We start from the raw sequence: 12,669 nt of genomic DNA on the forward strand, positions 1-12,669 counted from the left end.
ATTGCAGAGAAGATGAAGAAGTTGAAGAAGGCTGAAGTCTGAAAGAAGATCTGCCTTGGTATACCCCTTGTTGCTGGTTTCTTGTTGGTGAATCTGCTGGAAGGAAGAATGATTTGACATGGCATCTAGAGGTGGAGATTTCTGTGGTTATGGGTCTTGGATATCTCATTTGATTGTTTTGATTTTTATTTGATGGATCTTGGATATCTTGTTATCTAGGTTTTCCCCTTAGAGGGGTTTTGCCTTGGCTTGGAGCTTATATCTTGTGTTCTATTGTGTTCTGCGATCTTCATGTTTTATGAAAATTGCTTGATGAAGAAAGAAAAACATAATAACAAAATGCTAACAGTTTCACAAGTAATTAATCATGTAAAGGAAATCTAATGATAAGTTAAAACATCTTGATTTCCAACATCTTCAAGCCTATACTTCTTGAGGGAAATATATACTTTAGGAGAGGAGAAGAACATTAAATGTATTGCTAAAAATTTTCAAAAGAAATTCAGTTCGTGGTCTCTTCAAATACTATCCAAGTCATCACAAATAAGGCAGGTTCATGCAAAGCAGTCGAGGCTATTATGGAGGCATGGCATGACCATTATTTTTGGACCCCCTATGTGGTGCATAGTTTAAATCTTTCTTTTAAATCAGTGTAGAAGTTCAATGGATGAAGAAACTATGTGAAGCAAGAGAAGCTGAAAGTTTTATCACTAACTACCAAGACGCACAAGCTATCTATAAGGAATCTACAAGATTCCAACTTCTAAAGATTGGAGAAACCAGATTTGCATCACATTATGTAATGATTGAGTGGCTGTGAGACACGAGGGAGGCTTTGTTCTCCATGGTGGCAAACATAGAAAGAAAGAAATGCTGAAAAAAGCAATCCAAATTAGAGCTACAATTCTTGATGAGGCTTGGTGGGTTCAAGTTGGGCTTTTTGTTTCCATAATGGAGCCATTGGTTGATTTGCTTAGACTTTGTGACTCAGATTGGGTGGGCATTCTTGAGGTAATTTACTGTATTCTGGAACTTGGAAAGAATTCAATAAATTCTTGAATAGCAAGACTCTCTTTTTTATGGCACCACAAAGGACATAATAATTATCAGATGGAACGATTAAGATTCCCCTTTGCATTCTTCAGTCTATGCCTTAATTCCAATGTACTATGATGAGGAATACTTGGCTAAATTTGGGGGTAAGAGTTTGACTCCAACAAAGAAAATGAGGTGGTCAATTGCTTTAGATCAACAATTAAAAATATTTGCTCTGATTTGATGGAGCTCTAGGAGCCAGAACACCAATTTTAATTTACTTCATTCAGTGTAGAAAGTGGTTCCTTTGGAAGTGTAAATGCACTTGATAATAGCGGAAGTATGAATCCTAGTACATGGTAGGGATATTATGGTGCCCAAACTCCAGAGTGACAAACTCTTGTATCTAGAGTTCTATCACAAGTTTGCAGCCCTTCAGCAATTGAGAAAAACTGGAGCACTTATGGGTTCATTTGTTTGGTTAGAGAAACAAAGTTTGTTTAGCAAAGTCAGAAGACCGTGTACATTCATTCAGATCTCTGCCTCATCTCTTGTTTGAAGTTAGAGTTTATCAAGGGTCCTTTGAAGCTATAGGATGTGAATCACAAAAATGCAGACTTGGATATCCCTGATTGCTTGATGACTAACCTCTCTTTGGCTAGTTCATTGTAATATCCATTGGGGAAAATGTTGCAAAAAGCACATGACAAGATTTGTATTCAACTAGTATCACAGTGTTCTTTCAATTTTGCAATTGGTAACAATGTTGAATACAATAAATAGTGCAACCAGCATTTAATTCCACCAACAACTCATGTACATGAAACCAATCCAACAGTACATAATGGGTCATAATTATAAACACACAGTCCTTCCAAATCTCACACTACAGTTTTAGATACACAACAATTGCTATTGTATCAGCAATCTCTATTATCCTAATACTCTTGAGTCTTAATCTGACCATACAACCAGCCTTAGGAATCAGCCAGATTTCTCTGCCTCTTTGCTACCACTTTGCTGCCACAGACCTGCCTTGGATAATGTCACAGGGTGATCACTGCCCAGCTCATGCCTTAATCTTGACAGACTGCCATAGATTACTGTAGAGATTGGGAGTTGCTGCTCCAGCATTGCCTTGACCAGCCTACACAGCCTCAATAAGCCTTCGCTGTCCCAAGCAGACCGCAGGAGGGTCTGCTGTCACATACTCAGGCAGATTGTTGACCTAGTAATGACGTCATGTTCTCTGATTTGTCTTCCAGATGAGCCGCAGCCAGTGAGGAACCTACGGGGGTAGCCCGTAGCAAAAGTAGGGCTTAAACCTTGATGTCGCAGAAAATATACTTTGCTGCCTCAGGTAGGTTTTGCTGCTCAGTTAGTGCATTCATTGCCACAGAAAATACTTATGAAGGTGGCCGCTGCCTCAGGGTAGGGCCTCAGGAAATTCCACTGCCAAGATTTAACCCTTGAATAATTTTGCTGCCACAGAAAACTCCGTCAAGGTTTGCTGCATGCCTCGAGTAGGGTTTCAGGGCTGTTTGCTGCCCTGACTTGACCCTCGCTGCCCCTGGAAATGCCTTGAACAGGCCTAAGCTGTCACAGATTAGCTCTTTTTGCTGTCCAGACAACCACAGAAACTTGATGCCACAGATACCTTCCTTAGCAAACCCTTATTGCTACAAATAGATGAATGCTGCCTCAGAGATTATGCTAAACGGATTAGAGAGAAGTGATTGGCTAGGGTGGAGTCTTGCAGCTCTGAAACCAATCAGAGAAAAGGGGTCTTAAAACCCTCCAAGAGCATCAAGCTCAAAAATCAGAAAGATCCACAGTCCATGATGATCAAAATGAATCTCCTCCCTCCTTTTTATAGATTTCCTTTGGAGTTTTTCCCTCTTAATTTTAAATTTTGAGTGGCTCACAAGTTTCCCTTCATTTGCCCCAAATTGACTTCCATTACAAGTTTTCCTCAATTTACCCCAAATTAGCTAATGTTGCTCCAATGACATCAAATAATGGGTTTCCTTCTTTACAAATGGCTATAGCTTACAGGGTTAGATAGGCTACTTCGTCCTCCCTTGGGCAATTTAATTAGAAGAGGACATTACATTCATCAAAAGTTCGCTTTTTGTGTTGGGAATTTAGATGAGAGCCTAGGTCTGGCTTGGTTGTGGCAGGTTCTTCTGTTTCTATTGTTGGTGGGTAGGATGGTATTCATATTGCATTTCTGCCCATGCTGCTTTGTATCATTAGTTTAGGAAACTAGTTTCTGTTCCATGGAATGATGTGAATGGTGATGATGATCTGCTGGATTAGTCTAGCACACTCTAGACTATTATTATTATTAAAGTTCAGACCTGTGGAACTTTCCAGATAAGTTCATTTTTTGTTATTTTGAAGAACTTTAGTCTTTATCATTGCCATGTTGAGATATTACGAGTCTATAAAATTTGAGTTCCAATTTGACATTAAGATACATGGTCTTTGGTTGACTTGCCTCGATATTTTCAGAAAGTATGGATTTCGTGAAATGAAAGTCTGAAATTATTTACCATTCAATGTTTCATTGTTTCAAGTCATAAATTTTCAAATCTTGTGTGCACAGCGAATCTGAAGATTCAGTTTGATTTCAATTCAGAAAACTACATGTATGAATTTACAATATATGAATCCGAATGTTCATTGTCCATTATTAATTTTCAGTTTTAACATTTGAGTCTCGACTCTAGATAATGATGACCTCAGATCAAGTCTTTTACTTGTCAATCTTTACTATTTTTGAGTTTGAGTAATTTCAATCTACTAATTAGTATCTACTATTGTCCGTACTACTTAGTACTAATTAGATTCTAGAATGGTGAATTAAAATCAATATATTAGTATTTTACTATTTATGTTTCATTCATGGTTTATGAATCAATGTTTTTCATTACTGAATCTGAATTTGGACGATGTTTATATCATCTACAAATTGAATTTAATACTATTTTATTGTTTCTTGTTTAATATTTACATTGCACAATGATGAATTTGCAAGGGATGAATTGTTATTGTTGGGATTCTATCATTATTATTTTATTTTTATATTTTTATAGGCCGGAGCCCCCATGCAAAAGACCCTTTGTCCCCTCATCCACCCTGAATTTCCCCAAAATTTGGGGATGCTTCCACACATCCCTCATGAAACTTGGTGGAACGTTGGTATTTACTAGTTGATATGCTTTAATTGATATTTATATTTATTTATTTTTAACTGGAGCGAGAATTTCTGGAGAATCAGTAACTTCAAAAGATCAGTTGCCACTCTTACACCGGATACAACTATTTCATAAATGCCACAAATGGGCCAGTTACAACATGTCTCCAGAGACTTGAACCTACACAGCTGGGGAACAACTTATTCACCAAACCACACGAGCTAAGATCCTTTGACTTCAAAAAAAAGGATAACATGGGGGTGGGCTTTGATCCACTTATGTGTGCATGAACATATTTATATATTTATAAAAAGAATTAGGGCGAGGCTTTCAGTTCTGTGATTCCTAAATTGCGGATGAGTGCCGCATCTACACTGGACTCTGATTTTAATATCGCATCCACAGTTTGTGTAACTTTGAGAAAATGTTCTCTTCTTTAGAGTATGTATTATCATCTTTTTGTGAGAAACTAAAATAGGCTTTGAGCAGGACTTTTGTCAATAATACAAAACAACTTTACATGAGTTGAGGTTTCTGAAGTTTTTGATAAATTTGTGTACTTAGAGAATGTGGGCTTGTATACAGCATTTTTTATCAGGCAGTGAAATTTTCTTGGTTGTTTCATTTTCTTATCTTTAGAGACTCGCATTACATTTCTTTGCACAAGAATATACCACATGACTGTCTCTTGTTGTGTTGCAGATTGACTTGACATCACACATTGTACGGGTTGTTACATCCTTGAAGGTAGATAGAGAATCTTTTCAATATTCTGGCAACAGGTCTTTTCAATGTCTAATATATTCTTCTGTGACAATGCTTTCGCTAATCCACATCATTTCATTTACTGTTGCATTGGATTCAGGTTGAAAATACTGGTTTGGGTACGACTTCAGAAGTTCTTCTTGCCTTTCCTCCTGACCAGGTTGAAAATCTGGCGTATCTGAAAGCAGCTGCCCTTGAAGGAAAGGGTAAAAATAAGGTTTCTGTTCCACTTATAGTAAGCCCTTCTCAATCAGAGGATGCACCTGGTGGTATAGTTTTATTTTCAATCTCTTTGGTGAAGGCACTAAAAAAGGGTGACACTGTAACTATAGAAGTGCTTTCAGTCTTCACACATTCAGTGAAGCCTTTCCCTGAAGAGATCTCTCAGGCACAAACTCAGCTTGTTCTTTATCGTGACAGTGCCTACTTTCTTTCTCCTTATCTAGTTAAAGTGCAAACTACAACCATCAAGACCCCAAGTCCTAGAATAGAATCATATTCCAAAGTTGATCCCACAAAATTGGTGGATACAGAACTTAAATATGGTCCATATGAGAATCTTGCTGCATTTTCATTTTCACCCTTTATTGTTCACTTTGAAGATAACCAACCATTTGCAGTTGTCAAGGAGCTGGTGCGAGAAATAGAAATTTCACATTGGGGAAATGTTCAGATAACTGAAAATTATCACCTTTTTCATGGTGGTGCTCGAATCAAAGGTGGCTTTTCAAGGTAAGCTAGTCTTCTTGTGAACTTCTGTTTAATGTGTTGATCTTTTATTATTCCAAAAATATGCAAGGAAACGGGATCTCACCTACACGCATCCTTTTTTACAGGATTGAATACCAAGCAAGACCCAATGCTAGAGGTGCATCATCTTTTAAGAGTCTAGTGGCAAGACTGCCACCTCGAGCACATTCGGTTTATTACCGAGATGAAATTGGGAATATTTCTACCTCACATTTGAACGCCGACTCTAGAAAAGTAAGAAATGCCATTTGTGGCACACTTCTTGATTTTTTGACCAAATTATTGTGATTTAGAAGGAAAAGATGACAGGGAAAATTTGATTAGGGTGAGATAGCATGAAAGCCATTAATGATGTCCTTTCATTTTCCATTCACTGTGGACTATTGCCTGTTACTTCTGGTTGCCATGCATGATGACTCTGCTATTTAGTGCAGACAGAACTGGAAATTGAACCTCGATATCCTATGTTTGGAGGCTGGCAAGCCACTTTTACAATAGGCTACGGCTTACCTCTACAAGATTTTCTCTTCCAAGCAGCTGATGGCAGGCGTTATCTTAATATTGCTTTTGCATCTTCATTCAGTGATGTGGTCATTGATAAACTTATTGTGAAGGTAAGAAGCATAAACATTTACTACCTTACCCAATTTAGTTTGTATCCTCTACCATGACTTATTGGTACGTTAACAAGAAGGTGCAGTGTTCCTTGTTGGGCAAGTGAGTTACCTTTTTTGATAAAGGTGTTTATCTTGTTCACAATGAGTTTAGTTCATTAGAAGTTCCCCTTTACTTCTGCTTTTCTCCTTGGTACATATTCCAATGCTATGGTAGTTCACAGTAAAATAAAAATTTTAACTATCTTTGAGGATCAATTTGTCTATAATTCAGCATTCATTTCTACTAAACTTTATTCCTTGTCCGCTTTCTCATAGTATGCATGATTCATATTCAATGTGGAAGTGGGATCTCTTTCTCCACTGATAAACTAATTTAAATAGCCTATTTTTATTGTTCCATTTTGCTTTGCAGTTACTATTCTGACTGTTTTTGTTTAAAGACTGACATTTTCAATGTTATAACTCTTTTCTTTGTCTCCAGGGCAAAAGTTAACTAAAATCGACTAAATTATTGTTTTTTTAATGTTGTCTAGCACTTTGTTCTGATTGGTTTCTTTTAGATATGCATTTAATGTTTGGATCGGCCTGTTTTAAGATTTTTTGTATTTTTCATTCAATTTTCACTTGCCATACAATCCTATTTGTAATGACCATTGTTGTTTTACTGCATGCTTGTAGGTTGCACTGCCAGAAGGATCTAAAGATCCTTATGCTTCTGTTCCCTTTTCTGCAGACCAACATCGGGAGGTATAATTTATCAGTGGGAAATCATGGTCCCAAGTGAACTATTTTATATTTGTTTTCATTGAGGAGATGTACAGTTTGGGCATATTCAATGTGGAGAACATTTTATGTTATATTCTTGGGGGATCCTTACTGCAGATAAAGTACTCCTATCTTGACACTATTGGAAGGAATGTTGTGGTACTATCAAAGAAGAATGTGGTGCCTGAACATAATGTGTTCTTTCAGGTAGTTGCTTCGCCCATTCTTATCATCTCATAGTAGAGGTTTAATTTTTTGATTATGCCTCCAGGTTATAGTTCCATATCTTGTGGATAGATAACCCCATAAAAATATGCTTGCAAAAGTATAGCTGATAGCAGAAGATTGCACATAATCCAAAAATGGATTTGTCCGATCAAGTATGGGAAAGTTAGACTCTTCGATTGAGTCAGAGGCATGTCTGAATTGTCTTAATGGCAGCCAAAAGAATAAAGAGTTCACCTTTATGTTCAGTGTAATGTCGAAATTCATTTTGCACATCATATTCTTAATGATTCCTAGGAAATCCTTGATTGCAATCTAATAACTCTGTGGCAATATGCAAGTCACTACAATTTTCTGGAATTAATTAATATTTCTTTTTCCTTGAAAAAATGGTAATTTCATTGCAACTTAAAAAAGGAACAAAATTACATTTTGCAGATGCTTGAAAGCATTCGAGATATACAAGACCAGTGTTTTGTGAGAGCAGATAACAGCCTCTCGGCTCTAAAACTAAAATAATACAGAAGAGAAGTTAAGTGTTATAATAGTCACTTAGCTTCTCTTTCTTTCCTTTCTTTCTTTGGACCTTCTACCAGATCCATGTAGATGAGTCAACAGGAACAACTGCCAACTCAGACACAGTCAACACAAGGGGGTGTTCTTTATCAAAGTCAGAACTTTTTGATACATGGACTCCCTTTGTTCCCACTAACCCATCCTCTTTGCTCGCCACAGTTCCAACGTGTTCAGATGCCTGGATCGGTTCTGTTTCTTGTACATTCTGCATGGGTTGTGCATGTTCATTAGGATTCTGAGTGTTCATAGCATCTTGTAGTGGGGGATCCTACTTGATTTCCTCTTCTTCATCCTCTGAAAAAGTGGAATCAAAAGGCTGCCAACCTTTTGTTTTCCGGGCCTGCCTCTTTTTCTTTTTTGGAGGTTTTATAGCTCGTGGACAAAAATCCTGTAAACCTGCTGTTTGAAAGCATGCATGAAATCTAAAGGCTGTATTTGGGTAGACCTTTGCTTAAGCTTTTTTCTACACATAAACAAGCAAAGGTAAATAACCCTTGCTGCATTATTTCGTTGTCTGCTTTTTAAAAAGTGCCCAGAGTATTTGCAATGCCCTCTAGTACCCTTGTGATGCCAAAATGGAAGAGGAAGGTTTTTCAACCTTAACTAGACTGGCATCTTTGTTAACACCATTTTTGAAGAATCAAACTCTGGAAACCATGGAGCGACGAAGAGTCCTGCTCTTCTCCAAAACCTAGGCCCTTCTTGCAAGACTTTCTCTAGATCTTCCTGGGAATCAAACTGTACCACAAAAAAACCTTTGGAACAAAAATAAATGTCACAGTTTTTGGTCCATGCTATAAAAATCCATTGATGTAGTGCTTCTGACCTTGGCCAAAACCCATTAAATCTGCAAATTGTTAAAATAATAAGGGTACCAAGGAGCTGCTTCCTAGTGCATTAGCCTTTTTGTGTAGGAAGATACTTTAATTACCTTTTTGGCATGTGACTTTATGGGTCATATTAAAGTCATGTTGAAAAGTCACTTTATGTGGTACATGTCTAGGTATTTTATATTAATGTCACTTTGTGTCTTAAAGTGACTTTATGAGAAAAAATACAAAAGTACCTATTAATATTAAAGTTACTTTCTTTTTAAGTCAACTTTATGTGGAGAAAAAGGTACAAGTTACAAAACATTAAAGTGACTAGGTAGTTCATTAAATGAGGGGGACCACATGAGAAAGGGGGTCAAGTGAGGGAAATGATCTCCACCATTGATCTCATGGGCTGAGATCTAACTCAGCCCTTGATCAATAGAGTTCGTGTTCTCCTATCTAATGAGAGACAAAAAGGGAGAAAAGGCTATGAAGCTCATTCATTCTTCACATGAGCATTTTGGAGAAGGGAGTGAGCAAGGAGAAGGGAAGGAAAACGACTGAAGGAGAAGAGTTACAGCTGAGAACACTTGCTACGACAAGCACGAGTTCCTAGGAGGCTGAGTTCAAGCCCAAGGAAGGGGCACAAAAATTGAGGAGACAACCAGAGCATCTCTCACACAGTTCAAGGTATAAACAGAGGTTTGGATGAAGGATTTTCGTGTCAGAGAAAAGCTACAAGCTACACACATTTCTAGGCAGCATTCTGCACAAATCTCAAGGCCACTCTTGTAGCAGTCAGTGCGAATTTTGGGACAAAACAGAGAAGACAGGTAGTGCGGATTTCTAGGAGATTTGTGCATTTAATGAAGGTTGACTAGTCTGAGTTTCTAGGCAGCCAAAGTCTGAATTGAAGCTCGAATTTCAAGGGAGAGAAAGTCTAAAGCTCGATTTTCGAGGCAACAAAGACTGAATAGAAGTCTGAGATTTTGGATAGAGAAGCAAAGTCTGTGGCCCAGAAATCAAGGAGAATGACTGACAATGGCTCCCTTCCCAAGCGAGAGTTAAGTACAAATTGTTGTTATTATCTCTGTAATTATTTTTATGAGAAGCATATAATAAATCCTCCTTAAATTGGTTTTCCACTTGTGCATTTTTCTAGGGTCATTGTTGACCAAAAATCAGTGTGTAAATCTGTGTATCCTTATGTTTATTTATCTTACCAGCTGAAAAGACAAAGAGTAGTAGCCTGCATGTTTCTCTTCTAATTTGCAAAATGTTTTTTATGCTAGACTTACTTGTTTGGAGCTGTGGGCATTAAACTTATGCAAAATAAGCTGAAAGTGGGAGGGCGACAGATCTTGAAAATTTCTACATGGTATTAGAGCCTATGAACCTAGAGTCACACTTTCTCTGTTGACAAGAAAACCTAGAGCAAGCTACCTTCTGCTATAAGGCAATGAACTATCACCTAAAATTTGCCTACATATACCCAGAGAACAGTGGTTGAGTTTGAGGCTAGTTGTTGACACTCAGATCAGAGAGTTTGCGTTGGTTGTGAGGGTCATGGCGACTGGTTTGAGGGTGGAGGACAGTTTGAGTGGGGTTTGTAATTTTGGCCCCTTGAAGGAGATAATGGTGCTACTGCTTGAGGAAGTTGAGGTGTGGGACATGGTGGAGAATCCAGTGCAACCTCACATTGATCTAGTTCAGTTGGTTGACTTTAACAAGCATAATGTGAAGGCAAGGAGAATCATTCTCAATGCTATTAAAGGGCATTTATTCCCTCATGTGACAGGGATGAAGTTTGCCTACAAGATGTGGGATTCCCTAGTCACACCACACCAAAGCTCCAATGAGAATAAGAAGATGGTGTTGAAGAAACACCAAGATGACCAAGACTGACACAATGACCTCATACCTTAGCAAGATCACACAGGTGAGATGAGTTGGTTACAGTGGGAGAGGTTATCCCTGAGGACTAGTTGGTCATGATGGCACTAGATGGTTTTACCAAGTAGCGGGATGGATTCATATATGGCATTGTGGCCAGTGAGCATTTTCTATACTAGAAGAGGATGTGTGATGATTTCATCCAGGAGGAGGCGAAGTGGAGTGCCAAGAGTAGTAGTTAGCGTGGTGTGGTTGATGAGGAGAGTGTTGCCCTCATAGCTAAGGGAAAAAAGAAGGCCATGACGGGGTCTTCTAGTGGAGCCAAGCAACAAAATGGGAATCAGAAGGTCAAGGAGAAGCACACAAGCAAAGTGAAATGCTTTGCTTGTGGAAAGTTGGGTCATTATTGTTAAAATTGGCAACCAGGGCCAACCTCCATGTGGATCACCTTATTTGTGACTACTGATATTTTTCCTAGATTCTTCTCATCGAGAGGTGTAGGATTGATCTAAAGATCATCTAATTCCGATAAGTATTTATGGAGATATGAATTTATTTTGATTATGGAAAAATTGTCAAAGTCGACCAGCAACTTATGTAGGCTTAGAAGCCCAACAATCATGTCTATTCAACTTAACGTTTTGCATATAAATACAAGGAGCATTCTCCTCATTTGGACACTTCATCATCACACACTTGGGATCTCTTCCTCTCTCTACTTGTCTTTGGGTTTTAGTAGGAGGAGAGATCCTAAGGGATAACACTGCCCTGATCTAGAGGGCAGAAAGTCGGAAAAGCCGGAATTGTCGGAAAAGCCGGAACTGTTGGAAAAGCCGGAACTGCTGGAAAAGCCAAAATTGCCGGAACTGTTGGAAAAGCCGGAACTGTCGGAAAAGCCGGAACTGCCAGAAACTGTTGGAGCATTTGTCTCCGAAGGAGAGCAGCATGCAAGGGACAACTAACTAACATTGGGACAGCTGTATGGTACTTAGCATCAAATACACCAAGCATGCAATGTTACAGCTAGCATGCAAGGGACAACTAGCATGCAACAACAAGCATGCTAAGGACAATAAGCATGCTAGGGACAACAAGCAAGAAAGGGACAACAAGCAAGCAAGGTGCAACCAACACATAGGTCAGGATGGCAACATGGTCCAACAATGGCACATAATGCAGTACAGTGATGGGTACAGTCATGATTAATGAAGCGTGATGAGATGCAGCATAGTGATGATGGGTGCAGCATGGTGCAGTGCTGTAAGGTGCAACATGATGACGAAATGCAACACAACGATAGGTGAAGGAGTCACCTTGGAGAATCAGTTGAAGCAGCATGTCTTCAACTGATCTCATGTATCATCTTCTTAGAGATGATCTATGCTCTTATCGCCTTAAGATCTTCAAAATCGCAAAATCGCCTTATCGCAGATCTTCATGGCTCGTTGTTTGAAAAAGTTTTTTCCATAAATCGAGGCCCGATTATGCGCGTTAATGTTAATCAATGAGTTAGTTGGCAATCATTAATGAAATATGGTTTTGATCTTATCAAGGAGTCAGTTCACGTAAGGCAATATATTTTATATGTTTTTCGCATTTAAAGCTTTCCTGTCACCTTTTCTTATCATCGTTCTCACCTCATTTGTAAACTGCAGGAGCGAAGAGCTGAGAAGTATATAGAGTGGAGTTCAAGATATTATGGGAAGGAAGGGTAAAGCTCCCAGTTCTAAAGATAAAGAGATGACTCCCTTGTACACAGACACCACCTGTGACAAAGACGCTGGTATTACTACTTGGGAAGGCATGTATAGTTTACTTGAGGAAGAAGATCCCAAGGTAATGGAGGTTACGGCTACCGCAGACTCACACGGGTCTTGAGAAGCATCTATTACAGATCTAGCATGTTCATTCTTGCACAGGATAGTGGCGAGGCCCAAAATTCTCCCGTATACGGACATGGTTAAATGGATACTAGATAGTGCTAATATCACGTATAGAGAATTCAAAACTCAGAACCAAGAATGTATA

The 12,669-nt window shown here is 38.6% G+C and overlaps 1 protein-coding gene across 1 annotated transcript in view; it reads left to right on the plus strand.

Moving 5' to 3' along the window:
* The window catches only part of LOC149180495 (Ribophorin I), a 51,417-nt gene that overhangs the window by 13,455 nt on the left and 25,293 nt on the right, over positions 1–12,669 (plus strand). Inside the window, exons 2-7 of the mRNA XM_089416141.1 lie at positions 4,938–4,982; positions 5,101–5,732; positions 5,837–5,984; positions 6,185–6,364; positions 7,046–7,114; positions 7,250–7,339. Coding sequence (XP_089272267.1) covers positions 4,938–4,982; positions 5,101–5,732; positions 5,837–5,984; positions 6,185–6,364; positions 7,046–7,114; positions 7,250–7,339 — 1,164 coding nt within the window. The remainder of the gene's footprint in view (positions 1–4,937; positions 4,983–5,100; positions 5,733–5,836; positions 5,985–6,184; positions 6,365–7,045; positions 7,115–7,249; positions 7,340–12,669) is intronic.

This window comes from Pinus tabuliformis, chromosome 3_2 (genome assembly GCF_031772625.1).
Source record: "Pinus tabuliformis cultivar Carrire ecotype Pingquan chromosome 3_2, CPIR1, whole genome shotgun sequence".
NCBI classification, from domain to species: domain Eukaryota; kingdom Viridiplantae; phylum Streptophyta; class Pinopsida; order Pinales; family Pinaceae; genus Pinus; species Pinus tabuliformis.